Source organism: Drosophila kikkawai, chromosome 2L (assembly GCF_030179895.1).
Source record: "Drosophila kikkawai strain 14028-0561.14 chromosome 2L, DkikHiC1v2, whole genome shotgun sequence".
NCBI lineage: Eukaryota > Metazoa > Arthropoda > Insecta > Diptera > Drosophilidae > Drosophila > Drosophila kikkawai.
Window position 1 is genome coordinate 17,195,323 of NC_091728.1, and position 27,311 is coordinate 17,222,633.

At 41.0% G+C, this 27,311-nt stretch overlaps 2 protein-coding genes across 4 annotated transcripts; one reads left to right on the top strand and one right to left on the bottom strand.

The window, feature by feature from the left end:
* Positions 1-279: 279 nt before the first annotated feature.
* pdm2 (POU domain protein 2) lies at positions 280-27,127 on the bottom strand. 3 transcript variants are annotated; one of them, XM_017170468.3, is made up of 4 exons: positions 26,513-27,127; positions 13,608-14,447; positions 6,151-6,207; positions 280-2,069 (listed from the first exon to the last, which is right to left on the bottom strand). In XM_017170468.3, the coding sequence occupies exons 1-4, from the start codon at positions 27,030-27,032 to the stop codon at positions 754-756; spliced, it is 2,733 nt and encodes a 910-aa protein (XP_017025957.1). In that variant the 5' UTR covers positions 27,033-27,127; the 3' UTR covers positions 280-753. The 3 variants fall into 3 exon arrangements, with proteins under 3 accessions (XP_017025957.1, XP_017025958.1, XP_017025959.1); XM_017170469.2 differs by lacking the exons at positions 13,608-14,447; positions 26,513-27,127 and adding an exon at positions 8,072-8,418 and having other exon boundaries at positions 288-2,069; XM_017170470.3 differs by lacking the exons at positions 6,151-6,207; positions 13,608-14,447; positions 26,513-27,127 and adding an exon at positions 2,143-2,328 and having other exon boundaries at positions 291-2,069.
* Positions 18,383-20,398, top strand: Nepl7 (Neprilysin-like 7). The gene has a single exon (XM_017170471.1). The coding sequence runs from the start codon at positions 18,383-18,385 to the stop codon at positions 20,396-20,398; it is 2,016 nt and encodes a 671-aa protein (XP_017025960.1).
* Positions 27,128-27,311: the final 184 nt, after the last annotated feature.

Below are 27,311 nucleotides of genomic sequence, written 5' to 3' on the forward strand. Positions count from 1 at the left end.
ACGGTGGCTAATTGAATAATATGCTCAATCCTTTTGGAAGTTATGGAATTATGGGACAGTTTATTTAATATATAAATATATAAATTTTAATAGCTAATAGATATTTTTGTGGCTAGAAATAGGTTTGCTAAATTGAGTTTATAAAGGTGCTACCACCTTCTTATAAGAATTCTAGCTTTTTTGAGCAACAAACATTTACATTACTCTTTCAAACTTTCTCAACCAAAATTTATAGATTTCCAACCCTAAAAAATACACCTTTTAATATTTTTTTTATAAATAATTTTATCGGAATAATTTTATTGAAATTTTTGGATGTTTAGGTCTAAGTTCAAGTGTTCAAGATCAATTTACAATTGGACATCGTACAACAACATCGGTATACATACATACACATCTAAATCAATACACATTAAATAGAGCTCTAGGGGTCAATCGATGACGTGTGGCTATAGGATATAGGACACAACAGATACATACATACATATATTTATGGCATTGGGGGGGTTGTTAGAACTAGAAACTCTTCTACATGCATACAGATACGAATAGGTAATGTGGAGCTATAAGTACTCATAAATTCGTTATGGATCTCTTCTGATACGACTGGCTATCACCTAGTTTCCTAAATACATCCATGGCATTGTTGCATTTGATATGGAGTGTGTGTGTGTGTGTGTGTTGGAATGTTGTGGAAGAATTTGGAGTAAAAGCTGACTATATACAGGGTCTTCAGAGGCACGCCAGATCTTCCTATTCGCCGGAACTGATGGAGCTGCCGCAGAGGGAACCGGAACCGGCATCCATTTGCATGTGGGACATGTTCAGGGCCTGAGGTGGATAGCCAAAGGCATGACTGCTCAGTGGAGTTCCCGTGGGGCTATCAAGATCAAGGGAGGGATTGATGCGCTTCTCCTTCTGGCGACGATTGCAGAACCACACTCGCACCACCTCCTTGTCCATATGCAGGCGCTCCGACAGCTGGTTAATCTCCTCCGAGGTGGGCTTGCAGTTCATCAGGAAGGCCTTTTCCAATGTGGTGCGCACCGTGGTCTCAATGGAAGTGCGTTTCTTGCGCCGGCGCCCCAGGATGCTCTCTGGGGTGGTGGTCAAACTGCTGGTCATGGTGTTGATGTTGAAAACGCCGCCACCCGACTTGGCCACACTAGAGTCGGCGTCCTCCAGCCACTTTTGGAGCAGCGGCTTCAGCTTGCACATGTTTTTGAAGCTCAGATTGAGCGCCTCGAAGCGGGAAATGGTGGTCTGCGAGAAGTCATTGCCATAGAGTTTACCCATGGCCAGACCCACGTCACCCTGGGTGAAGCCCAGCTTGATCCTGCGCTGCTTGAAGGTCTTGGCAAACTGCTCGAGTTCCTCAAGGTCCGTGGTCTCCTCCGGCGACTGCTCCAGCTTGGCCATGGCCGAGGCCACAGTCAGACCGCTCTGGGGCTTGGGAGTGCTCTGCTGGTGGTGCTGGTGCTGCTGCATGCTGGGTGTATTTGGAGTCATCACGGCACTGCTAAGTCCCAGAGAATTGGCAGTCATCGAGTTGGGAGGCGTGCGCTGCTGGGACTTGCTGCTGTGCCTGGGCACCGGACTCAAGGAGGGGCTTCTCAGGGGTGACTTCGCCAGCGGCGTGGAGTAGCTGGGCGGTTGATCCTCCCTCTGCTGCTGCTTCATCTGCTGCAGAGCCTGAAACTGGGCCAGGGCCTGCAGAGAATTTTGTAGCAGGAACTGCGAGGCCAGATTTGGATTGGGAAAAGCATCCGGAGCCAGTTGGCGGACCATTTCGATGTAGCTATGCAACTGGAGCTGCAGCGCTTGATGCATTTCCTCTGGCGCAAAATTCATGGGTTGTGGTGGCACCACACTGGCCTCCAGCTCCTCCTCCCTCTCCGTCTCCTGCTTGATTTCAGCTAATCTCTTTGGCGGAGGAGCCAGGTCCAGCACCTCGTTCTCCAGCTCCGGATCCAGATCCCGGGCCTGGCGCTTGCTGCTTAGATTCTGTGGCATCTCCCCGCATTTCTCTCCCAGCTCTAGTTCCTCCTCCTCGAAGCTCTTGCCGCAGTCTGTAAGCAAAGAAAAAGAAGATATATTTTTATGTTATACAAGGAAAAGGAGAAGATATATATTTTTATATACATATATAGTAAAAGTCGATTGTGGTGGGTAGTTTGCTTTTCAATTTTCCAACTCAATGAAGTTCAAGTAGCCGGACTCTGGTCAACGCACGCGTCGTATAATTTGATTTTAAGCAAAAGACTGTGCAAGTTTTTCAATATTTCCACAGCTATTTTGAAGGGTATCGAAGGGGTAACTTGGATTTAAATGGGAGTTTGCATAAAAATTTATAGAACAAATTGATTTCGAATTTTTGAGAACGTTAAAGTATTAAATTGATAATTTATCGAGCAGCAATAACACTACTTCTTTATATTAAAATATATATTGTATAATCCTTTAGTAATATTAATTATGATTTTCAATTTACAAATTGAACCATTTGTTATTCATCCAAATTTTATACAAGAATAAAACTAATATTCTCTTTTAAATAAATTAAATTTTTAATCCTTTTCCCATATTTTTTCTTTTTTTAAAAGAGTATATATTTATTCCTAAGCGCCTTTTTCTAAACCAATTTATCTTTAGCCTTTTTAAGGCAAATTTTATTCAATCTTCCAATTGAATGCCCATCCTTTTTTCTTCGCCATCCTGTCCAATGTCTGCGTCCTGCGGTTAGCTACGATAGACGCTCAAGCGGAAGGGTTCGCCTTTGTGGCCTCCACTCCCCATTGAACCCACGACGAGCTCCCCCCTAAACTGTGTTGTTGAAAACCCAATCATGCATAATAATTGAAAAATAGCCGTACATCAGAGTCAAACAGGAAGCTGGGCCAGCTAAGACCTCTTTGTCTCTAGTAAATGCGCAGCAGCCGAGTAACGAAAGGAGCTCAGATTTCATAATTTTTCTAAAGAAAAATGATTGAATGATAGAACACCAAAATCATAAAAAATAAATCAATTAAGAAATATTTAATTCATATTTTAAACATAATTCCACTTCTCAACATTTGTCGAAAATGTAAAAATAAATCTCTGACAATAAAGAACATAAAACCTAACCCTGTAAACCGATTTACAAAAAAAAAAGAGACTAGAATTGATAGTTTTAAGCGGATTCAACCCCATGTTAAACTCGATTCAGAGGATTAGAGGACATTTTTCCAAATTATCTGCGATGCGGGAGTTTCAAACTTTGCAACTAAATTGCATGTGGGCAGCTGCTTTTATGACTCCCTTTATGTAGAACGGCAAAAGTTGAATATACGCCATAATAAAATTAGCCATTGAAAGCGAATCGGGGAACCAGTCAGAGCCAAGCCAAGGGTTAGGCGTATTCCCAAAAATTTGTCACCCTTTTTGATCAAATTTTGCAACCCCTCGCTGGCACGAGATTTTTCAAATTTAAAATTCGTTACAATTTCGAATGCACGAGTCGCGGATTACAGCTGAATGCAACTTGCCATTGGACCAGCTAAAGAAGGGTTTCATTGTTTGTTTGCAAAAAAAAAAAAAAGGAGGCAAGGAGGAAAGTCAAGAAGCCTCTGTGGAGCAAGTTCAAGCCTAGAAGAACACATTACTGTGATCCTTTTGTGCTTGGAATGCGCCTGCAGTGCGCTATCCACGATCCTCGGATTCCCTCGACCCAAAACCAGGTGATGCCGCTTTGTCTGTCGCCGAAGCAGATGTGTTGTCCTGTATGCAAGTTCCTCGTCCTGGTCCTGGCACAATGGCAATGTGTGAATGTTCCTACTGACAAATGAAGTGTTGCCTCTATTTGAAAATTCTCTGTACTCCTTTTTCCTCTTGCAGTTTTTAGGGGTTGGTTTTTCGGGACCTAGCACCGATAGAAGGGAGTGTAAAGTGCGTTTCGATTTATGGGAAAGATATAGCCTGGCATATATATATAGAGAGAGTGCATTGGTAAAGATTTATGGTGAAAGAGGACTATAGAGTCTGGCAATCCAATTATCCTGGCATATCGCATGCAGTTTATCTACATATAAGTTAAAGCCAAAATCACTTTCACAACAGAAACGGGACTTTTTAGATGTTATACTAGATGTAGTTTTAAGGGAGAAATATATTTCATGAGCTGTACTTGGAATTTAAAAGATATATATATATGGAAAATATTCTTCTTTGATAAAGCATTTATATGTGTGTATTATATTATATGCTTCTAATGAACTCTCATTACTTCCTATATAATAACCCCCTTAAACCTTACCTCTTCCTCTTAACCCCTTATTATGCACTACCTTTTCAGTTCCTTTTTAAAAGCCCTATGATTTTCAACTTGTTTGCATGCCACACACAAAACGCCCTCGAAACGCCCCCAGAAGGAAGTATTTTTCTAAATACACAAAAAAAAAGGAAGCACCCAATCAAAACCGCTGATTATAATATCCTTTACTCGCTGCCGCCACAGAATTACCCTTCAACAAAAAACGAATGCCAAAGAGAGCCTCAATTAACTTCACGCAACCAAATCCTTTCAATTTGAATAACGGAGGGGAGATTTTCTCAACAAGTGGCACTTAAAAAATACAAATATAAAAAAAAGGTGGCAAGGGGTAACCCTTCACACCTCGGCGCTATTCAAATGATATGTTAAACAGGGTTGAGAGAGCGGCATCAACAGTTTGCCACTTGAGTTTTTTGTCAGACGCAACCCTTTTTTTGTAGAGGAGGGACTCCCCCTTTTATTTTATTTTGACAACATTTGAATATGCATAATAGAAGAGGGGTGTAATAAGGAGGGTTTAGGGTTAGGTCTAGGCACCCTTGGCTCGTTTGACTCGCCTAATTTGTGTAAACCAATAAAAATGCGAGTTTAATTGTCAACTACTATCGGATGGGCATGGGCAACCCTGCTAATGCGACGCCAATAAATTATAATATTCAAATCGGGGTGGATTTCGTTGCATGTTTTTGCATAGATTAGTTGCACTCGGTTAGGGGTTGTCCTGCTTAGGGGTTCGGGGGTCGAGGTCCTTACATAATTGCTCCGGGCCAACGCATTTAAATGCGCCAAAGCAGAAATTTACATTCTGACAAATTGTTATTTCTGTTTTGTTTGCGAAACAGAAGAGGGTCGTGTTAGGGTCAACGAAAGGGAGAGGGAGTTGGAGTTGGAGGTCAAAAGAGCATGTCTAGGGGTCTCATAAGGATGATCTCCTGTTTTTAACATATAGCGGCGGGGGTTGTTTTCGGGGGAGGATGTGGGTGGATTTTTCACAGACAAAATAAGTTTTTGGGTGGCATTCAGGGGAAATTGTCGAACGAATGTTAAAGTTTGCAATTTTATAACAATGGAAAATAATGAGCATGTGTTTAGCCTGAACAATGCTTAAAATCTTTATACAATTAATGGTTGAATTTAGGGAAATAAATGAAGTTTTTAGGAAAATTAAAAATATTTGGGGATATAGAACTTTAGTAATAAAATTATCCCAAATTCAATATTTCTTTCATTGGTAGTTGCTTCGTAATACAAATAAATCCTGCTAAGTAAAACAGAAATATCTACATAATAATTAACATTTTGTTAAACTTTCTATTAAATTAATTAATGTTTTTCAAAAAATATATAAAGAACTAGTCGAAATACTAAAATTCCTCAATATTTTTCAACCTCTCGACCCCTTTGAATTCCTCGAATTTTCTTTTGCCAACCCAGAAGGCTTCTGGTACGAGTTCAGTCACACTTCGGTCACGTGCTGGTCCCTCAACAGCACCTATAATAAATATTATAGGTACCCCTCGTCCCAACCTAATGCCTCATTACCAATAACAGAACCAAGGACTCCAGTTCCTACCTAAGCCGAACCCAGGAAATAAACCCAATATAGGATAGGGGATGCGGCAAAGGGGGATGCATGGCTGATTGCATATTGCAAAAAAAAAAGAGAAATACTGAAAACTATAAAAACTGTCTGTCTGTCGGTCTCTCCCTGTGAGTAATCAATTTAGCCACAAAGTAGCCACGTTCCGACACGAGTCGGCAGCGAAATAAAAAAGGACATGTCAGCTGAATGCTGCCCAAGGATTAGCCATATATATTAAATAGTAAAAGATATTTACCTGATAGCGAGCGCAGCGGCGAGGGCGGTGTGGGTGAGTTGGACATGTGCCGCATAACTGCAATGACAAAATAAAAAATATTTTTCAATTTTTAATAATACTTTTGACGCGGGCAAAACTCGAATGCAAATGACACGTACTAGAAGTCAAAAACAGAAATGGAAAAATTGCAAATAAATCCATAAAAAGGGAGTGGGAGCTGCGTCAGGGTGTTTTCATTTCATGTCTGGATCGTAAAATGTCCATTAGGAATTCGGACATAACACACATACATTTCTTATGGCGAATATAACATGCAAAAATTGAGTGCTCGCTGTTGTAAATTCTTTTTAAGGATCCATTTCCGCCTGGAAAGGCATGAAATAGTCAAGCTTAAAGTAGTTTTCACACTATTTTATGGGCATTTCGCTCACTGTAAATAATTTTTAAAGGATTTATGCAAGGTTTTTTCCAGATAGAGTCTAGACTTTGATTGCAGAATTCAATAAATATATTAAAAAAAGGATCACAAAATACAGAAAACTAGCTTTTTAACAAGTCTTAAAATATACAACAACTATATTTAATTCAAAATCTTTTCAATTTTCCCTAAAAACCCAGCAAATTGTCACAAAATTCCGAACAAAAATCCACAATTTCTCTCCCTTCCCATTCCCACCTTCCACTTTCTCGTCCTTTTCGGAGTCCCTCTTTTTTGTGCCATTTGGTTTTTTGTTTTGCAAAGTAGATATTAAATTTATAGCTCCCTCGGGGCGTAAGCAAAGTAGTATCCTTGCCGGGGTGGGCAGGAAGGACAACGGGCAGCAGGAAAAAGTAACATATTTTTACGACAATATATTGTTGTGAGAACGCTCCGACTTGGGGAATCTTGTGCATAATGTCTCCAATGCAGGACAATATAAATATACAGATTACCCATTGGCCATTCGGGTGGCGTTGTCCTTGTGGTCGGGTAATGGTTTTCCCCGATGGGATTGGGGCCAGCTTAGGCATTGGCAGTGGGGTGACCCTCACACCTCACTTGTTGGCAGGATAACAAGTGGCATTAGTCAAAGGATCTATGGGATTTTGGGCAAAGAGATGATCTGCATGTTAGCCTTGGAATATGTATTCCTTTCTTTTTTTATACCCACACCTTCGGCTTAAATGTAATTACAGAAAATTTGCCTTTTGTGGCTAAATTGGTTGCTTTTCCTTTGTTCATTTACCAGCATAAAAATCTCTGCGCCTTAGGACATCGTTTTCTCCCTAAAAAAACGCATCAGAAGGAAATGCGGAGAAAAAACGTTTCGTTTTTGCCTTTGTTCAAATGCAAAATACCCTCAGAAAAAAAAGAGACAACATCTTGGACACAGGTAAAAAGGACACTCTGCCAGGATGCAAATGTAAACACAAGCAAAACGACGATCACACGCTCGCACAGTGGGATGTCAAGGACAGCTGCTGGCTAAAAACGACACCGACGATGCCAGCATCAGCAGGACATCGCATCAAATCTATTGCAAAACGCCATGAAATCGTTCATCTGATAGGGAAATTGTCTGTGTGTGCCTGCCTGTTCTATATATTCTGATCTGGACCCTCTGCCCGGGATAATGTGTGGGCGTGTAATCATCATCGGTGTCCTTTGTCTATGCCTGGCTGGTTACCTTTCTTTATTAGGGCCTTTTTCTGGTGGAAATTTATTGCTACAGAAAGTGAAAAGTTTTTTGGTAACAGGTACAAAGTCGCCCTAATTTTGTTAAGATTTTGGTTTACTTTTGGTTTGGTTTTTATGGTTTGTTTGCTTAAGGCATTAGTTGAATAATAATTATTCACAATTCCGTTTTCATAATTTTTTTTATAAACCCCAAACACTTGACTACCCTGGTTAAAAGTATCCTTTTTAATGAAAGCTGGTTGGCAACTCTTAGAAACTCACATGTGTGTGCTGTTGCTGTCGCTTGTGTTGCTGTTGTAAGGTCCTGGCAGACTCTTATTTTTGGTATCTCCACATTTTGTGATGTTTGTTGCGTTTGTTGTGCCGATGGTGTGGTTGTGTTTGGTGTTGTGGAGTTTTTTGGCGGTGTGGTTGCCTCCCAGAGGCACCGCTGTTGTTGTTGCTGTAGCACCATCATTTTGGATTCAGTTTATTATGTTAATTTTAAATTAAAACAAGCACTTGACAAATGTATTCCACGAGGAGCAAGGAAAAAAGAGCGTCTGCGATTTCGTTCTTGATTTCCCAACTTTGCTGCCGTTTCTTCAGTTCGTTTTCTTTATGATTCTTTACTTTTTTTTTTTGCTAGTTGAGCGACCGAAGCCGAAGAGTAGCCGAATGCAACTGACTGACTCCGAGGAAACGAAGCGACTTGCTGCACTCGCTGTGGGACCCGTTATGTGTGCGCCGGGCATGCCATCCCGCACTCACACTCGCACTGGGTCTCTGCCTCTCGCTCTCGCCGCCATTCGCCTTATGATTTGCAGTGGCAGTTAGTTTTTCCACTCACTCACTCCACTCACTCCGCTCAAACTTCTCTCACTTGCCGAGTCGCACTCACAATCAACCCTGCACCGTTAGTCGAATATCCGGGTGCGTGAATGTGTGTTGGTGAGTGTGGAACGTATTCTTTGTCGCCTGCATTCTGATCAGAATTTCCATTGCACTCCATTGTTGCTGCCTTCCCCTGAATTTTCCACGTTTTCCCTGCATTTTCCTGCATTAGCATAGGCCACAACTTGACTTCTCCTCCAGGAATGGGTGTGGCCTATATCTATATATATGTATATATTATGCATTTACCCCGATTTCCCTTCGATTTTTCTTTTGATTTTTCCTCTGACTCTTATTTTCCCCCCGATTTGTTGTGCGCAGTATGCATATTGCAATTTGCTCTCTGTTGGCCAGTAACTCATAATTAGGTAGTATATTATATATTTGGTAGAAGGTGTCGTCTGGTTTTCTATATACAAGAGGATATGTATGTATAGCCAGGAATGAGGGGGTAAATCTAGGAGGTTAGAGAAGGTATCTCCAAGTTTGAAGAGATTTTTGATAATAAGTTGCATTTTAGTTGCAGAAAACTTAAAGAGGTCTAGGAATAAAATATGGAAGTATGTTTTCCGTTGGAAAATATAAATTTTTTAGTTGATATCCTTTATTATAATAAAGCATGAAGCATTATCCTTTTAAAAATTGGTAAATATACATTATACATTAATTATTGTAAGAATCAATCTCTTATTCCAAATCTATCGAACTGCTGGAACTCATTTTCAGAATCCAGCAATCCTGCTGCAATCGTCCTGCCATCTAGCTCCGAGCACATTTCGGTGTGATTATATAAACACAAAACCCATTCATATAAACATCAGCGCAGCCATTGAACCGAGACTTGGTCGAGTAATTACAACAAGTGTTGTTTGTTGCGCTCTCTCATTCTGAGCGGTTTCCTCCCACACCCACTCACACACACCCTCATGTCCTAGGATTTTCCTTTTTGTTTTTGTATTCCCTGCAAAGTAAGGAAAAGCGCAAGGAAAGGGACTTGTGGTGACGGCGCATACATTTTATGATTATGACTGTGACTGTGACTGCACTTTCCTTGGTTTTCCTTTTGCTCTCGGCAAAGTTTTGTGCAAGTTTCAGGGGAAAATAATGGGGGAAAATTCTTATGTTTTCTTTTTTTCTTCTTTGGCTGACCTGGGCCCATTTCCCGTTTGGTCTGAAGTGTTTTAATTAAAACTGCAAAATTAATGATTTTGGCTTTGAGAACTCGATTTCTGTCGCATTAAGAAAACAAAGCATTTGAAATTATCAAAACTTTTAATAAGTATACATTCAATTATTAAAATATAAAGTTTGAATTATAATTTATATTAAAGTGTAAGGCCTATATACCTATACCTTTTATTAATTAACAAATATATAAACATTTTTCTAAGTTTAAATTGAAAAGAGAAAGAGTCTTAAATAAATTTATAAACAAATTAAACAACTTCTCCCTTCATTTACACTTTATTTCTCATTAAAGTGCCAAAATGATTTAAGAGGCAATCCAAAAATATTGAGGAAAATCAATAGCAATAGTTCGATTCTTCCCCCAAAAACTAATTTCAATAGTTATCCTTTTGGGTCCTGGCATTGCTGTTGCTCCTGCTGCTGATTAAACTTGTCACTGGGAGACAAAAGATAAACAGTTCCTCACTTTGGATATTTTCCCTGTCTGTTATTTCGTTGGGCGGTGTCTAGGCAATTTGATTATTTGCCAGGGGCAGACAGCCAGGACAACCCACAGCACCAGACAGGACTCACACTGACCGAAGAAAAAGAAAAAAAAAAGAAAAAGGGGGAGGCACACACTCAAATACACACACACATGTGCCGGTCCTGGCAACATAGAAGTTTTCGGGCATTGAAATTAATCAAGAAAATAAACGCTTGGCAGCATCGTCGCAAATTCGTGGCTGTGGGGAAACCACACACACACTTTGCATGACGGAAACAGACGGGACAAGGGCAAGGACATCGCCCAGGATAAGCAGTGGGAGTGGGAGTAGAAGCTCTAACCCGGAACCGGGTAGGTTGTGGCTGTGAAAACTCGGACATTTCCCTGTCGCTTCTCATTCTGCTATTGCAACGCATTAAAATGACATACCAATTTGCGTTAAGCAAATAAGACGAGACTAGCATTTGGGTTCTGGTCTATAGTTAGTTTTACTTTGGACTTCGGGACAAGGCAAATGGGAGAAGGTTAAGTGGTTGGGGGCAGTGGCTTTATTCTGGAGTTCAGAGCCATCTCCTGATGGGTGGTTTCTGCATGGGGTTTGCTTAGGTTTCCTCAGAGCTTGGGGTTCGAAGTAAAGACGCAATTTTTATGGGACAATTTATGCGCAAAAAGTTATATTGAATGTCTATTTTTTCATATTTGAATTTAAGAATACAAATTTTGAATAAATAATAACAAAACTGCTGAGAGATGGCTCTTTTATTTAGGAAATCAATTAAAACGTAAGAAAAAATCGTAGACTAAGTAATTCAATTTAAAAAAATAATACTTTTTATTGTTATATCTCTCAATAAGCTTAAAAATCTACATATTTAATGTAATAATATTCATTTCTACCCAAGAAACCCAAAAAAGTAACGTATTTCTTACCCAAAACTTCATTTTGTATATCCCAAAATGGGTTAAAAAACAGGCACATAAATCACCAATACCTTACCCATAAAAATTGTGAGAAAATTTTTCAAAAATTCCGTTAGATATCCCGTACTTAATCAGAGTCCTGGCACCCAAAAAATACAATATATATAAAAAGGAACCGCAATTTTTCGTGCCTTTTTCTCACCCTCCTTGAAGACGAAAAATCGCACAAAAAATCACCCAAAAAATGTTCCAGCCTTTGTTCAATTTGAATTTCTTTCAATTTCGAGCTATTTTTACCTTAAAAAATTACGCATTATTGGGGTACATTCACCCTTAGGTAGGCACAGAGCCCAGGCCAAGGGGTTGCTGCTACCCCTCTGCGTGGCGAATGCGAGTTTACCTTAGAGCTAAGCTGTGGAAGATCTTGGGTAATCCCTGACAGTGATCCTCAATTTTTACCCTTGAGTCTATGTCGTTTTTTTTTTTTTGGCCCAAAAAACGGCGCGCAATTTTCTTCGGCATTGTGAGATGGTAAAAATCGGAAGAAAATGCATTATTTTTTCGTTGAAATTTCTACGAAGGGTTGTAGAAGCGATTGACAGAGATTTTCTGTGGCAGATTGCCCCGGGAAGGGAGGCCCCGGCAAGTCGAAATCAATAAACGTTAATAAATAATCCAAGAAGGGAAGAAGATGCGGCGCTAGAAATGCGGAAGTAAAGGGACATTTTGGAGGCTGCTTTGTCCTCATCCTCTATTGATTTCCGTTTTGCCGGCGAGGCTTCCTCATCGATTTGCACTCGCTTCAATCGGGTTTCTTTTCTTATATTTTGGCGCGTTATTTTTTGGGTTTTTCTTTGTGTTTTTTGGTCTGCAGATGGAAAGAGTTAAAAAGTTTTTGGAGGGAATAGGATTTCGAGAGGGTTCCCTTATAGTTTTTGTAACGGTTCTGACAATTGGCAAGTTTTAATATAAGTAAAAAATTTAATAGTACATTTAATTTCAAATTATTTAAAGAGCATAAAGGTTACTTTTAACGGAATACAAAAATTAAATAGAGAAAGCTGGCTAGGTAGCAGTAAATTATTTTTAAAAATATTTTTAAAAACACCTCAACGCCAGAAAGATCTTAAAAAGCCTTTAAAAGAATTGTTATCTTTATAAATTATTTCTTGTGGCTTCTAGAACCTTTATTAAACAACTTTTTCTACAAGAATGTCTTCTTAGTAACCTGATTTCCCTAAAACTTACGCCATTTTCCTCCTCCTCTCTTAAAACTCCTTCAACCTAAAATCAATCTATGCAAATCTAACCCTTATTGCGCAACCATTTTTGAGTCGGTGAAGAAATTTAAATCGCATTTACATAAAAGTGGTGGTGTTTAAAAAAATGGTAGAGAAAAATGGATTTATGATCTCAGCTTTACAGCTTGTAAAGCGTTTTTATTGGATTTACGGCCACCCTTGACGAAGTTTGGTCCCCGGGGCGGGGCTCAATTGGCCATAAGCTGCTCCGAGTACCGGGTCACAGTTGGTAGTGACACCAGTTTGCGTCAGAGCTTTTCTTTTGGATTTCCGTGAGCGGGGTGGTGGTGAGTCCTTTTTTTTCCCACTTTTGTCGTGTCCCTGTCAAAGGTTACCTCATGCAATTGTGGTTCGGTTGTGCGCCTTAAGCAACCTTTTCCAACTACCCCACAACCACCCACCGTATGGAATGACCCATGCCCCCTGACCCACTCACTCACCAACTCACCACCTACTACTGGCCGCACAAAGTGGTTTTAAATTCCATTAAATAAAGTTGTAAAGGTTGCCTTTGGTGGGTGTGCGCACTCGACGGAGAGTTTTCACGCATATTTTGTTCGCACTTTTGTAAAATTTATTAATATTTTAGTGATTTTAAATGGAGTTTGTATGTTGGCAATTCAGGGCGATTTCCTTTTCAATTTCTATGCTTTTTTATTCGCTGGGAGCTAGGTCTTTGGGGTAGGTGATACTATGGAATCTATTGTATTAAATTGAGAGCTGGTGTAATTGAGTTGGATTTTCTTTTTAGTTTCTTATGTTATGTTGAGTGCTTGGGGTTGGGTTTTTAAAAATTAAATATGGGAAGTGGAAACCCCCTTTAAATGGAATGGGAAACTAAAATTTCCTAAATTTATAATGGAAAAATATGAATTATGCTTCAGCATACAAATTCTCTCCTAAATATATATTTTATGAACTCGAATATGATATATAATTTCCACCCAACCCATTTTCTTTGTTTGTCCTACATTTTAGTCTCTTTTCCCGTAAAAAAAAAAACAATTAATTCGAGCATAAAACTTACCTTTGTTGACAGGACGACAAAGTCGACCGTTTGGTGTTGGCTGCTCGTAAATGTCGAGGTCCTTGGGTGGAGCCGCCGAGTTAGAAGGCAGCAGGACCTCCTCCTTGGGTTGGACGGGGGGTTGCACTGCCACTGCTGTCGTGGGTGAAACCAGCTTCCTGGCCAGGCCATTGCCATCACAAACGACCTCATGCCAATGATGGTTATGTTCCAGCTGGCTGGCAGCTTCCTGGGGCTGCTCCTGCTCCGGCTCCAGCTCCAGCTCCTGCTCTTGCTCCTGGAGGATTTCCTCCTCGTCACGCAACTGCTGCTGCTTGAGCTGATGCTCCCGAATGAGGCGATCCCGTTCGTGAAAATGCCTCACGAACAAGTGGTCCCCATTGGGATGATGATGGTGGTGATGTTGCTGCTGTGGTTTCGGTGGGGTTAACGACTTGAACGTCTCCGTTTTGGGGGGATAGACGCCGGCGACCAAGCTCGGCGGCAGACTATTAATTAATGTGCCCATTGTCCTTTGCTGGTAATGATGTTGTTGGAACATAATTTCGTGCAGCGGTATTAGAAAGTCTGGCAGGGATTTCTGGCGCTGCTTGACCGTTGAAGCCAGCGTTTCCATGCCAAAATATGAGACCGGCAGACATGTCTGCTGCTGACCATCCTCCGGCGGCAGCAGGCGGCTACAGGCGGAAGTCATCATCTGCGGAACGGCGACGACATCCTTGTTGATGCCGCTGTCCACGGAACTATTATAATTATGATATCCAATGCCTTCGGCGGGCCTTAGATACCAGGGATTTAATATTGTTTTGTTGCCACGACAGCTTGTAGCAGCAGCCAGCCCTATAAATCACAGGGAGAAAAACACAAACGGAAAAAAAGGGTTTTAGCAATTGCATTTTTATAGACTAGCCCCGGAAAATGAAGTGAGAATTGGTTGATTTTTCTCCCCAAAAAAAGAAAGTGATAAAGCTGATGAAAATGGGCTAAAAAGGGTAAAAAAAGGGGTTTCGATATCATTATCAACACTTGCTGGCTTTTCACCCCTCGACCCGTAAACAGCAACCCTCCTCCAACCCCTTTTCCACTAGCATATTGCCAATGGAAACCGTTTATGTCACTATCAATTACTCATCATTATGGAACTTTGATACGCCTTTCCACCTTATATACACCCTTACCCCATTTGGTTACGCTTTTTTGTTTTTTTTTTTCAGTTTTTCAGTGGGGGTTGTACGCCATATTTGCCATATTCCGATTTTCAATCAGTTTTTTTTTGTTCTACGCCAATCTATTCATTTATGACTTTGATTGATTATGAAATCTGTACATAATTTGGATTTTATAGTTTTCAGATAATGTATGGAGGGAGCAAAATTTGAACATTTGTTCAATATCAAAGTGTGGGCGTTTTTAGTCATCTTCGAAGCAGAGTGACACGCCCTGTGCTGAGCGTTTTTTGGGGTAACTCTATTAGAAGCATTTTTGGGACTACTAATGGAGGTAGAGTGCTTTATGGTGGTGTAAATTCTGATGATAAACTGGTTGCATTTTGAAGATTTTTAGAAAAATAAATTAAAGGGAATTATTATAGAAATTAAATTATTTAGGTTTTTTTTAAGCATTAAATGCAGTTTTCTTGAAAGATTATAAATCAAGGATAGATGAATATATTAATAAATCGATATATATCGATCTGTTAATATTTATCGAAGGGTCGATATACAAATCGATATATGCGCGATATATTAACATAATCAGAACAAAGAAATAAAATGTTTTAGCTTAGTTTAACCTACCAGGGTTTTAGCATAATAAAAATAACTAATAAAACAACTATTTTCAAAAATTATTTGAATAAAAATCATAAATTACTACTATGTTACAAATTTTGTGCTTCGCTTGTTCGATAAAATCGATATCTTAATATATCGACAAATGATATTTTCGATGTCCTCTTGCGCTTAATATTTTTTATAAGTATTTATCTGACATCTTTCCATAAATATCCAAGAAAATATCTAAAAAGAGCTCCGAAATTTACAAGAAAAACTAAGCGCCATGTAAACCTCAAATAATGTAAAATCTTCTCTTTATACTCTTCCGACCCACATTATTTATGCCCTCGCCGAGTGCTACTGCTTTAGCTACTGTATGGCGCATGATCACTTCATTGTGAGATCATTTACACAGAACTCACTTCATGAATGAAACTCTGACCTATGGCTAATGATGCACAAAGATAGAAAAGCATCAAATACAATTGCCATCGCTTGAAGTCCGACCAAGGCAACCGCAAAATGTTCATTAGAGCGCCAAAAACTGTCTGAATAATGAGAGAAGTTCACGAATCACAGAGCCCGGGGCGGATAATTGTGATTGAAGCTGGTCAGATCGGATCAGAGAGTCGATGTAATGGGTATTAATTTGATTTATGCCTGATGAGGGGGTCAGGTAGAACAAAAGTCGACAAAAGCCGCAGGAAAGTCATTTCCCATTCTTTTCGCTCCGACACAGATTTAACCAGAGGAGGGGAGGGAGAAAGGATTCTTTAGCATAACAATAATGGAAATATTAGTTAGCGCTTAACCCTTTGTCACCCCTGCGACTCGTGCTGGCCACGCGACATCTTAAAGATGCAGAAAGGGTTGACGTTGTGACACACCGGAAATGGTACAAAAAAATCGGATGTTATCCGGGGGTTATGGCTGTTTAGTAGATTTCAAGCTGAAATTGGATTCGGTTGTGGCTTTTAGTTATTTAAAAACATATTATTCATATAATAAATTAATTAAAATATAAATTTTTATTATTTTATTAATATAATATTTTGAACACTAATATACAAGTTTCCTTTTAGCGTTAATTCCTTCCATATATACATATTTTTTTGTCACCACCGAAAGCGAAGCGTGCCGTGGATTATGAAAATGAAATAGGGGGCGGGTCGGTTAAGTCAGCTGACTTTCAATTATGGGAAAGACTTCCTGTTTTCTATTAATGATTTTCCTTCAACGCCGGCTGTCAATCGTCCTGAATACTCGTGCCAGTCAAGGTCCTTACAATCGATGCAATCTGTCGAAAGGGGAAAAACTCTCTCTCTCGCTGAAAGATGAAGATCCAAAGGTGAAAGTTTCAATCGAATGAGAAGGGAGCCGTTGTGTCCTTGCTTGCACAGTTGCCACAGCAGCTGCTTTAGCCGCACAAGCCGCAATTGTTAAAAAACTGAACATTAAATCCTTTTTTCAGGCTCAATTTGATACAGAAGCCGCGCACATCCTTTGGGTCCCAGGTCCTAAGCCTGGCAAGCTGTTTCAACGAAATCGAAGGCGCTCCAAAGGGATCCTCCTGCCATTACATAGCTGCCTTCCTTCTTCTTTTTTTTTCTCTCTCGTTTTTTTGGCATTGTTACTTTGTGCGATTATATTTACCTGCAACATGGCGATTAACGCGCATCCTGCTTTACCTGAGCCACCAGGACCTCTTTATTGCTTTCCTATGCGCTTTGATTTCACATTGCGGCAACATCCTTTATCCTTTGTCCTCCATTGTTGCATGCACCGGCTGGCAAACACATTAGAAAGAGTGAAACGAGGGGCTGTGCCAGCAAAAAAAAAAGAAAGGGGCAACCCCGGAGAAGTGACGGGTGCAGTTGGCGATCCTTTCCTTTGGCGCGTTTTCAATTACGCAATGCCTTGGAAGGAAAATTCGCTGAATATCTCTATTTTCGGCTGATCGAAATGAGTTTTTTTTATGATTTTTCTTTGGAAATATTTTTAATTGAGAAATTTGGACCACACAGCAGCAGCAGATCTGCTTTAGAAATTTTGTTGGGTAATTGAAATTTTAGGCCATAAAAAAGGTTATAAAAATATGAAGAGGGGAGGATGGAGAGGTATGAGAATTTTAACAATCTTTTCGAGTTAAATTAAAAATATATAAATATAAAATTGAACTATATCACTTTTTATATTTACCCCCATTTAGTCCAACTTTTTTTTCGCAATTAAATTGCTTATTTCAATTACGAATTTTGGTACTATTCCAACAGCTATCACTGTGGGGCCCGTCACGAATATATATCGCGCCCAGCTGACTGACGTAACGAGTCTATTCACAGACAGATACACAACACACAGAAAAACGAAATAAAATAATATATATTTTAAACAAAAAATCAACCGGCAGCCACAGAGTTAAAAACCATTTAGAAATGTTTGCATTATAATTGCGGCGATTATTTCGGAACGGGGTCATTAACATGTGACAATAAAAAATAAATAAAATAAAATAAAAGGCAGACCAACAAACAAAACCTGGAGAGAGACGAGATCTCCGGACAGTGATAAAATAGTTAAATCCCGAATTTAGGGCAGCTGGGAGCTTTCTTTGCGAGCGAATTGATAAGAGCTCTGTTCTTTTCTTTTTTTCTCTGTTGTTTTGTGGAGAATTGCGGTTAATTGAAGAATGCAAAGATTTGGCGCGGAAGATTTAGACGAATTCTAAGGTAGAACCATAAATTGTTTCACTAATGTGATTTCTGTGGTGAATCCGAGTTCGAGTCCGCTTTTCGACCGTGTGTTGGGTATTACCTAAGCCACTCAAGCGTGTGCTTTTTCGGCCCTCGAATCTCCCTCTCTGAATCTGATGATTTCGTATATAAATTGCCTAAGCGCGTTGCCAAAAAAGTTTAGAACTTTTCTGTCTGCTGGCCGGCGCGCAACTCGAAATTAAATTATTGCTCGCCGTTAAATCGTTTTTGTCTGCGTTTAGAGACCATGGTCACCGCTCTGTGGGCCACGTTAATATCGCTCACGTTAGCCGGTCGTGTTTCGGTCTCTGCCAGCGATCTCTTCAGCCTGCCACCTGCCACCAATCACAGCGAGGAGCTGCTGGAGGATTATGGAAGATTCTTGCTGTCTGCCATGAACAGGAGCATCGATCCCTGCGAGAACTTTTATGAGTTTAGCTGCGGCGGCTGGAAGAAGGCCGAATTAGTGCCGGAACAGGCCAGGAATACAAGCTTTCTCCATGCCATTCAGCACAAAATCGATGAGAGGGTACTGGATTTTCTACAAAATGCCACCAAAAGGGAGCTGGAAGACCTGGGTGTGAATGGCACCAGATCGGCGGAGGTTAAAGCCAAACAATTCTATGCCAGCTGTGTGGAGGTCAAGGCCAACCTGTCGCTGGGCTATCAGTTCTTTCAGGATCTAGACGAGGATCGTCTCAAGGAGAGCAATGCCACGTTTGATTGGTTGTACATCAATTTCATGTCCAAGTACGACATTTATCCCTTGCTGCCTTTGAAAGTTCACTACAGCACTTCCTCGAGGAAGTTTGATGTTCTTTTGACACCTCCCAGTAAGGTCTTGGCTAGCTTAAGCGAAGAGCAGCTTAAAAACATGACCAGAGAGTTTGGCTTGGACTCGAGTGCAGAGAAAACTAAACTGTTTTTGGAGCACTTTAAGAACCTGACCGAATTTGAAAGAAACTTAACTTCCATAACCAAACCACGAAATGAAACGGAACAGTTGAATCTAAAGGATTTCCTGGCCAAACACAAGCACGATCGCCTGAACTGGACTCGGTTCTTTGATCTTGCCTTCAATGGCAGCCAGGAATTGCATTGGCCTGTGCTCAATCAGCTGGATAATGTCAATGATTTGGTTTATTTTCTAGAGGAAACTCATCTGGAAACTCTAAAAAGTTATGTAAAGATGCGGGAACTGCTCAAGTTTTATGGCCTGTGGAAAACGCAAACCAAAACCGGGGGAGTGCCCAGCGAGTGTCGCTCTTTGACGGAGACGTACTTCAACTACGCTCTACTACCTTGGTTTATCGGCAAGGTATTCGACAAAGAACGACGTGCTGATATACTAAGTGTGGCTAAAGACATCAAGGACACGTTCTACGATCTCCTGGAGCACTACACCTGGCTGGATGACGAGACCCGTTCACAGGCCAAGACCAAGCTAGCTTCTATGGACGTTCTAGTGGGTTATACGGATGATCTGCAGCATCGTGAGGTGATCGATCAGGTGTACAACGATATCAATATGACAGGAAATTGGTACGAAAACCTGTGCATCCTGGAGGGAAGTCGAGCCCGGATACGACTGCGTTCGGTGGACAAGGCCTTGATTCCCCTGCTGATGCCTACGAGGACAGTGAATGCCTACTATGCGGACTTTCTCAACCTGGCCTTCATCACCATCGGCATGGCCCAGTGGCCCTTCTATCATTTGGACTTTCCCGATGTCCTGAAGTACGCCGGCGTGGGTAATATCATAGGCCATGAGATGGCCCATGGCTTCGATTCCTATTGCTACCAGTACAACTACGATGGCAAGAAGATCAACTGGTGGTCCTCGGCCTCGCTGAGAAACTTCAAGGAACGGTATCGCTGCCTGGAATCGCAGTACAACAAGTTCATTCTTATGGGCGTCCAGACGAATGGCACTCTCACCTCCGGTGATAATATAGCGGATAATGTGGGCACCCGGATGGCGTACTATGCCTACAAGAGGAAGTCGGGCGACAAGACCTGGTCGGAGAAACCCCTGAGGGGTGTGAACTTCACCAACAAGCAGTTGTTCTTCGTGAAGTTTGCCCAGACCTGGTGCAATGGCAAGGACAGTGGCGAGAAGATCCGGCGACTGAAGACCGATGTTCATGCCTACGATGAGTTTCGGGTCCAGGGAACGCTCAGTAATATGCCAGAGTTTAGTGAGGCTTTCAACTGTAAGCTGGGCACGGAAATGAATCCTTTAAAGAAGTGTGTGGTTTGGTGAAATAAATTTATGTAAAATAGAACAACATTTGGAAGAGAGTCCTATTTTCTTATGGTTACTTTAAGGGAAGGATACAGTATATAATTTTATATTTATCTTTATAAATATCCCAACATGAAGTCTTAATTCCAGCCATGTTCTAGCTACCTCCCAGCAATTAGCAATTTCTTGGCCATCTTCCGCCTGCAGAAAATCAATAATTCATGGCCCAAAATCAACGCCCCCCACTTGGAACAGCTGATGGCTATCGAATAGAACCGAAATACTAATTGATTTGATGCAGAACCTGCGACTATACTCCTTGAACTGTGGGCGGATACCGGCAATATTTGTCTTTTGACTTCTTTTGCAGCGATGACACCTTTCTCATTACGAATTAATGGCATTTTCGTTTAAACAAAAGGTCTAACAATGGAAAGCAACAAGAAGAAAGTCACCGGGTCACTGGGAAAAGGTGCAGAAACTGAAGGCTTCAGCCGAAAAACGGTTTTCTCGAAAAGAAAAACAGTTTTTACTATCATTAGTCGTCACTTGAGAGTTCCTCGGAGAACAAAAACGTGAGGGGAAAGCGAGAGAAAAGTCAAAAAGGAAGCCAAAACCGTTGCTTCGACCGTGCAGGCTGCATACGAAATAAGGATATATGTATAGAGGGATATATTTGCTTAAGGATCTCTGGGCTTATCTCGGGCGTCCGAGCGGCGGCCTAACGGATTTTCATGCATTTGTTATGGATTTTCGGCGCCAGGTCTCTTATTAGCTGGCCGAACGGCAGGTAAATGATCCTGCTGCCTCCGTATCCTCGCAGCAGGGAATCCATCCTCCTCCTCCTCGCAATCCCACTGACTCCTAGCAGGTCGTAAAAATCCAGATAGATCATTAATTTAATGGCTTTTGTGCTCACTTGGAAATGCAAAGTGCTGCCCCGTGTACCTACATCACACAACTGATCGTGGCGGTGGTCTGCCGTCTCTCTGAGCAAACCAAATTGCGAAATCTCCTCTTTGGCTAGATGGGAAACTCTAGCCGGGACGCTGTACTCCTCGCTATATCTTATAATTGCACTTGCCCAGCACAATGGACCAGTCAAATTAGCCTTCATTTGTAATCTTCTAGCGTTGGCTCTCGCTCTCTTCTGGGTCTCTGGTCGCCGCCTCCTCGGCCCCTGATCGCATTAATTCCATTTATGTAAACCATTTCGGTGAGGGCTTGTCGCTAGTAATTCGAAAGGCGTGGATGGTGTAATAAAAAATCAACTTGCAGCCTGGGAAAAGGGAGGAGAAGGTGGATTCCGGGGTCTGGGTGGGTGATGTACGGGATTGGGGCAAACAAGAAAGGGTTGTCAGATATGGCTGGGATTATTCTTTAATTAAAAATTAAAATTGAAAGTAAATATTTAATATTATTTCAATAGAGTCAGGATGAAACTCTTGCTTAAAAAATTGATAAATAATTGATATTATCATTCTAGATTTTCTTATGTAAAAGTGTTCAGGAAAACATTATACGTTTTCCTTTATATATAGTTTAGTTTTATTTTAATTTTCGTTTACTTTTAAAGAAAACAAACTTCCACAGAGTTCACTTGGCAACCCTAAACATTGGCGTACTGAGCAAACAACTTGCCAAAACCATGTTTCCATAATTACATGCAGAATGGCTTTTATGCCACGGCAACCTGCTTCCGCCGCTTAGCCAATAATGCTCCTCAACGCCATCCTCATCCTTATCCCCCTACCCAATCCCAATCCCACTCCCATCTTCAACCTTCACCCATTACCTCTTTCCTCATTTGATTTCTGCCTGACCCACCATCATCATCATCGTCCTCCTGGTCATCATCTCCACCTGGACTCCACCATAGCAAGCAGAAATTGAACAAAAGGGGCGTCGTCGCAGGCCAAAACGGAAAGTTAAGCTAAGCCGGGCCAACAGCAACATTTCAGGTAGGAACTACCAAAACAGTTGCACTTGTCGGGGATTCCCCTCTTGAGAGGGGGCTACGGTGGGGAATCCATCGGTGCACTCATGGTGTTCATGGTGAATTATGAAAATCGTTGCGAAATTAAGTTAAGAACTTTTTTTTTGGTTCGCAAGCTTAGCCAGGAAACAAAAAGGCAGCGGCAGTGGAAGTTGGGTTTTATATTTTGGTTATGGCATCGTGATGGGGTCGTGAGTTCCTATATCTTTGTTTTGAGGATAATGGTAAATGAATTTTAAGGTAATTTTAGAGAATTATATCAGACTATTAGTAGTCTTTAGGATCTAAAAGAAGTTAGTTTGTTATTTGAACATATTGTAAGCAGTGTTCCAAATATCAAAAAACCCTTTTTAGAAATGTTTTAATATTATTGGAACTCTTTATTTATTAACAAAAATGTTTGCTCTATAATATTACTTGAGTACCTTCGAACTCTTAAAGTGTTGTACGTCTTTCCAATTTTTTATACAACAGAAAATAAATACTATTAAGCCTGTGCTATATTGCAGGCTAATGATCCGTCCAAAAATATTTGATTTATATATATTTTATATTTTAAATTATTTTTTAAACATTCTCACATTACTTCAAAGTCACGCTCCCATCTCCAACACCTCCAACAACCCATTGAACCTTTAGCTTTATTAAATAGAGATGATCAATTTAAATATTTTGCAATTGTGTCTGGCGTTGGTGCGTGAGTGCTCTGACCCTCAGCTGCAGCTTCAACTTCATCGGTGGAGCTGCTGCCAGAAGAAGCTGAAGCCCGAAAAGGAACAGCCTCATTGGAGCGGGGGCAAATGCAGGCACATCTTGATGCAACCTGCTGCGGCTTCTGCCGATGCTGCCGCCTCCTCTCGATTTGTATAAAAAATGTGCTTCATTTTATTTGGCCGCGACCGGCGTCCGCCTCCATGGGTAAACGCCCCAACTTGGCAAACTGAAGCCCCAAACTTAAAGCTTCGCAGAGACGCAGGCCAGCCGAAAAAATGCCAGAACCAAAAACAAATCGCATATGGATCGCATGGATCGTTGGGCAGCTCCGTTGGCTTCTGCGGGATTCTCTGCACTTTTTTTGTTGCTACTTATATTCGCCAACGATTATCTAAATTGCATACGAAATTATTTTAATTAAAAATCTAATTTTCTTACGCCGCCTTACAAGCTAACCGAGCAACTCATCTTCTGCCGCTCTTGGCCTTCTCAGGAAACTTCTTTTGGGTTTACCATACATTGATCTGTGAAAACTCTGGAAATTTTTTGGGTTAACTCGCCTTGTTTGTTCATTGAACCTTTAATTTGACGCGATTAAAATGATATTAGTGTGGTGCACAGATGTTGTGCAAGTTGCAGCTATCCTTCGGCAATTCCTTGAACCCTCCTTGGCGCGAAGGTGTGAAGATGTGACGGCGTCAGCTGGGGTTTCGTCTTGAACATAACATGGCATACGTGACCGAACGTTTATTGATTAATGATGCATAATTTGGTGGGGAATATTAGTCGGGTCAGTCTGGCCTAATTGACGCCTTTCCGGTTTTATTTTTCTCTCAAAAATGCGATCGGCAAGGGTTGAAGAAGAAGGGTACTTAGAGCTAATTATAGCTATATTCTATGTAGTATTAGAATTCTCTAGTAAGTTCTCAGTAAGCTACAATTTTAATGATTTAATTCCATACCAAAACCCATCTTATTCGTTAAGCCACCGTCCCGAAACGAACTCATCTTCGGTAGCTCTTGGAAAAACCCAGTTGAATGCAATTCAATCAACCACCAACCGATGCATAAAATTTAAATAAATGTTTGATTTGAATTTAATTGCGGTGGCTGCCTGGCATAGAACCTGTCTAGAGGTTGCATCATAGAAAACCAATTGAAAATAAATCAAATGCAGCCCCGACAGCCGTGGATCAAAGAGACGCGCTAATCACACGCTGAGCCAAATAGGATCTAATTTCCACACGAGAAAAACCCATTTTTTATATAGATAAAAAACACATACATATTCTAGAGCATCTTTGAGATCAACAAAAGAACTACGATGGATATGGATATGCGTTTATAGAGAGATCAGGTGCAGTCGTTGAGCATTCAAATTTCGCGCATCGCGGGAAGATAAATGATGATGCTGAAGACAGGTAAAAGAACAGGTAGAGAGAGCTGGCAGGTAATCCAACCATTTCAATTTGAATTTCGATAATAATTAAGCGCAACAATGGATTTATTGAGTTTTCCTCCACACTCTGCGGTTCAAGACGTTGCCAGCGAGCCTACAATTAGTTTAGGGAACTCAAGAAGACCCTATATTCCTACTCGAATCCCATCCGATCTCGTGGCAGTTGCAATTATCATAATTATTTTCATTCATGCGGCGCTGCATTGAGCTTCTCCGACTGACAGTTCATCTTTCTCTGGCGGAGATTGGCGAGATAAATCCAGACCCCGGCTCTCTGAATGAGAAATCTTCGAGCTCCTAACGTCGTTTCCCTTTTGTTCTTACCCCAGCCTAGTGTTCTCACCAGATCCCAGTAGCTGGGACTTGGGAAAAAAGGAGGATGCATTCAAATGATTTGTTTTTCTTTGCATTTCCGGCACATGCTGCATGCATTTCCCTTGATTTTGAATACCCTTTTTAAGGGAATGCATGGGGCTATGTTTATGTTACTTCCTTAGATCTTGATTGGAATTAAGGGGAGTGAGTTTGGAATTTCTAATGGGTTCTTTCTGGGTTTTAAATTCAAAGTTATATTAACATTTAAAATACACAACGAATATTTTCTTATTCGTAAAGCTTTCTAGAAACTTTAACTTTCAAAATTATTCAGAATCTTCACTTGTGTGTATCTATATCTATTTAACTTGCATTTACCTGTTTGCCAGGGCATTTCCCCTGAAGTATCTTAAGTAGAAATGCTATTGTATGGCCTTTGCTCATTTATGGCAAATTATTGTTGAAATCGTAATGGGAAGCTCGCCTCAGACTCAAGTGATGGATCGCCTCAAATGCTAACGATCTTGTGTCTGTATATATATGAAAATCACGAATATATCTAACAGAAAATCTAATCAAAGAAACCAACATTCGGTGAGTTACATTTGCTTAAATTGACTTTAATTTCCGGTCGCGTGTTGGGTTCATTTTTAGTTTGTTGTCCGAACTCCCCCGTTGCCCTTTGTTTTACTTTAAATTTTTGATAATTGCGGCACTTAAGGAGGTTTGATTTTTTGTTGTGGGTTTTGCATGTCATGGAAGCATTTCCGAGCTGGAGCAGAGGAAATGGATTTACATATGAAGATGAATGGTGATGCCCATTTAAATATGGCTTGAGGTGGGGACTCTGTTCGGTTGGGTTACCTATAAATACAATTGAGGTCACGGGAAGAGTGTGTTATCGCGTTCCCTGGGGTGAGATCATCAAACGGCCAAATGGCAATTTCAATAATCGAAAGAAAACAAGATGTTTCAACCCCCTTCAGGAGCAACAGGATAAGCGCGCGCGAGAGTGCCAGCCTCCTTACACCCTTTTGTGGGTCGTCTTTGGTGTCCCTTTAAGATGGATGAAGTGTTTGACAACCCTTTCAATCTTCATAAATGTTCGCACGCGTTGTAAGAGGAGAGAGCGAGTCCTTGGCTGCAATATTAGCCCGGGTCCCTTGTGTCGCATCCTTTTTCTGCTATCAAGATGACGACGACGACCCTTTTGCCAATAAAAAGTAAAATCTGTTTCGATGCATAAAAAATTGAAACTCTCATAAGCATGCGTTTGGCACGAGTTTTCCCTTTTGCACAAGGGTTTCCTTTCCCCTTTTCTTGTATCCTTTTTGAGATGGCGAGGCCTGCTCCTTGGGGTTAAGAAGGCCATGAAAAATGGCCATGTTCTTGTTAACACATTGTAAATACCTCATTTTTCACTTAACGGGTTTTTAAATACCCATATGCATTTGAGTGGCAGGTTTTCGGGGAAGAAAAAGGGTTGGGGGCAAGCTTTAATCGTTTAAAAATATGGCTTTGAAAGGTGTAAGTTGAAGATAATAAAATGTAGTAAATATATAAATAATTAGAAATATTTACCAATTTTATTTCTTTTCCATTTAATCCCTTTAATTATTTATACCCAAGTGCAAAACTTAAAACTCACCTGACGTTGCCGGTGTCACTGCTGCCATTTGCTGATGGTTCATGGCAGGATGGCAATTCACTCTCAGTCGCTCCCTTTCCTGAGGCAGAGCCTCCATGAACTCCTGCTTGACTTGGATCTGCGGCAGGCGCAGTAATCCCTCAAAAGCCTCCTTCGCTGCGCTGGTGGGTGGAACTGGTGGGCAGTTGTCTTTAGGGTTAAAGCCATTCAAATGGCCAACGTTAGCGGCATAATTAGCAGATGATGTTGCCGCTGCTGCTGCTGCTGCAATTGCTGGGAGTTGCAGTTGATCGTTGACTAGAGTGCTTGCAACGCCTTTGCCAGTAATTTGAACATTAACACCTGCTGCTGTTGTTGTTGTTGTTGTTGCTGTGGCTGTTGCTGCAAGGCAATGAGTTGCTGCTGTTGGCGACGTCAGCAACATGGTTGTTGCTGCGGTTGCTGTTGCTGCTTCTGCTGCTGCGCTCAAGTGTTGATGATGGGAATTGTTGCCAAGTGTTGTTGCCAGCAGTAATGGCATAGTTGTTGCTGCTGCTGCTGCTGGTGATGTTGCTCTTGTTGCCGATGTTGCAGTTCGTCAGCAGCAAATTGCGTCGCTTTGATTTATGGGAGACTCAACTGCTCCTTGCTGCCTGTGGCGACTTGTTTGCCGCTGCGCTCCGGTTGCTGTCTCAGATTATGATATTGACCCATGGACAGCTGCGGTCAAGAAAGCAGCACTGGAAATATTTAAAGGTATATTTTTTGTAAATGTCTGTGGATTATTGGGTACTATTTTTGGTACAAATATGTACATTTT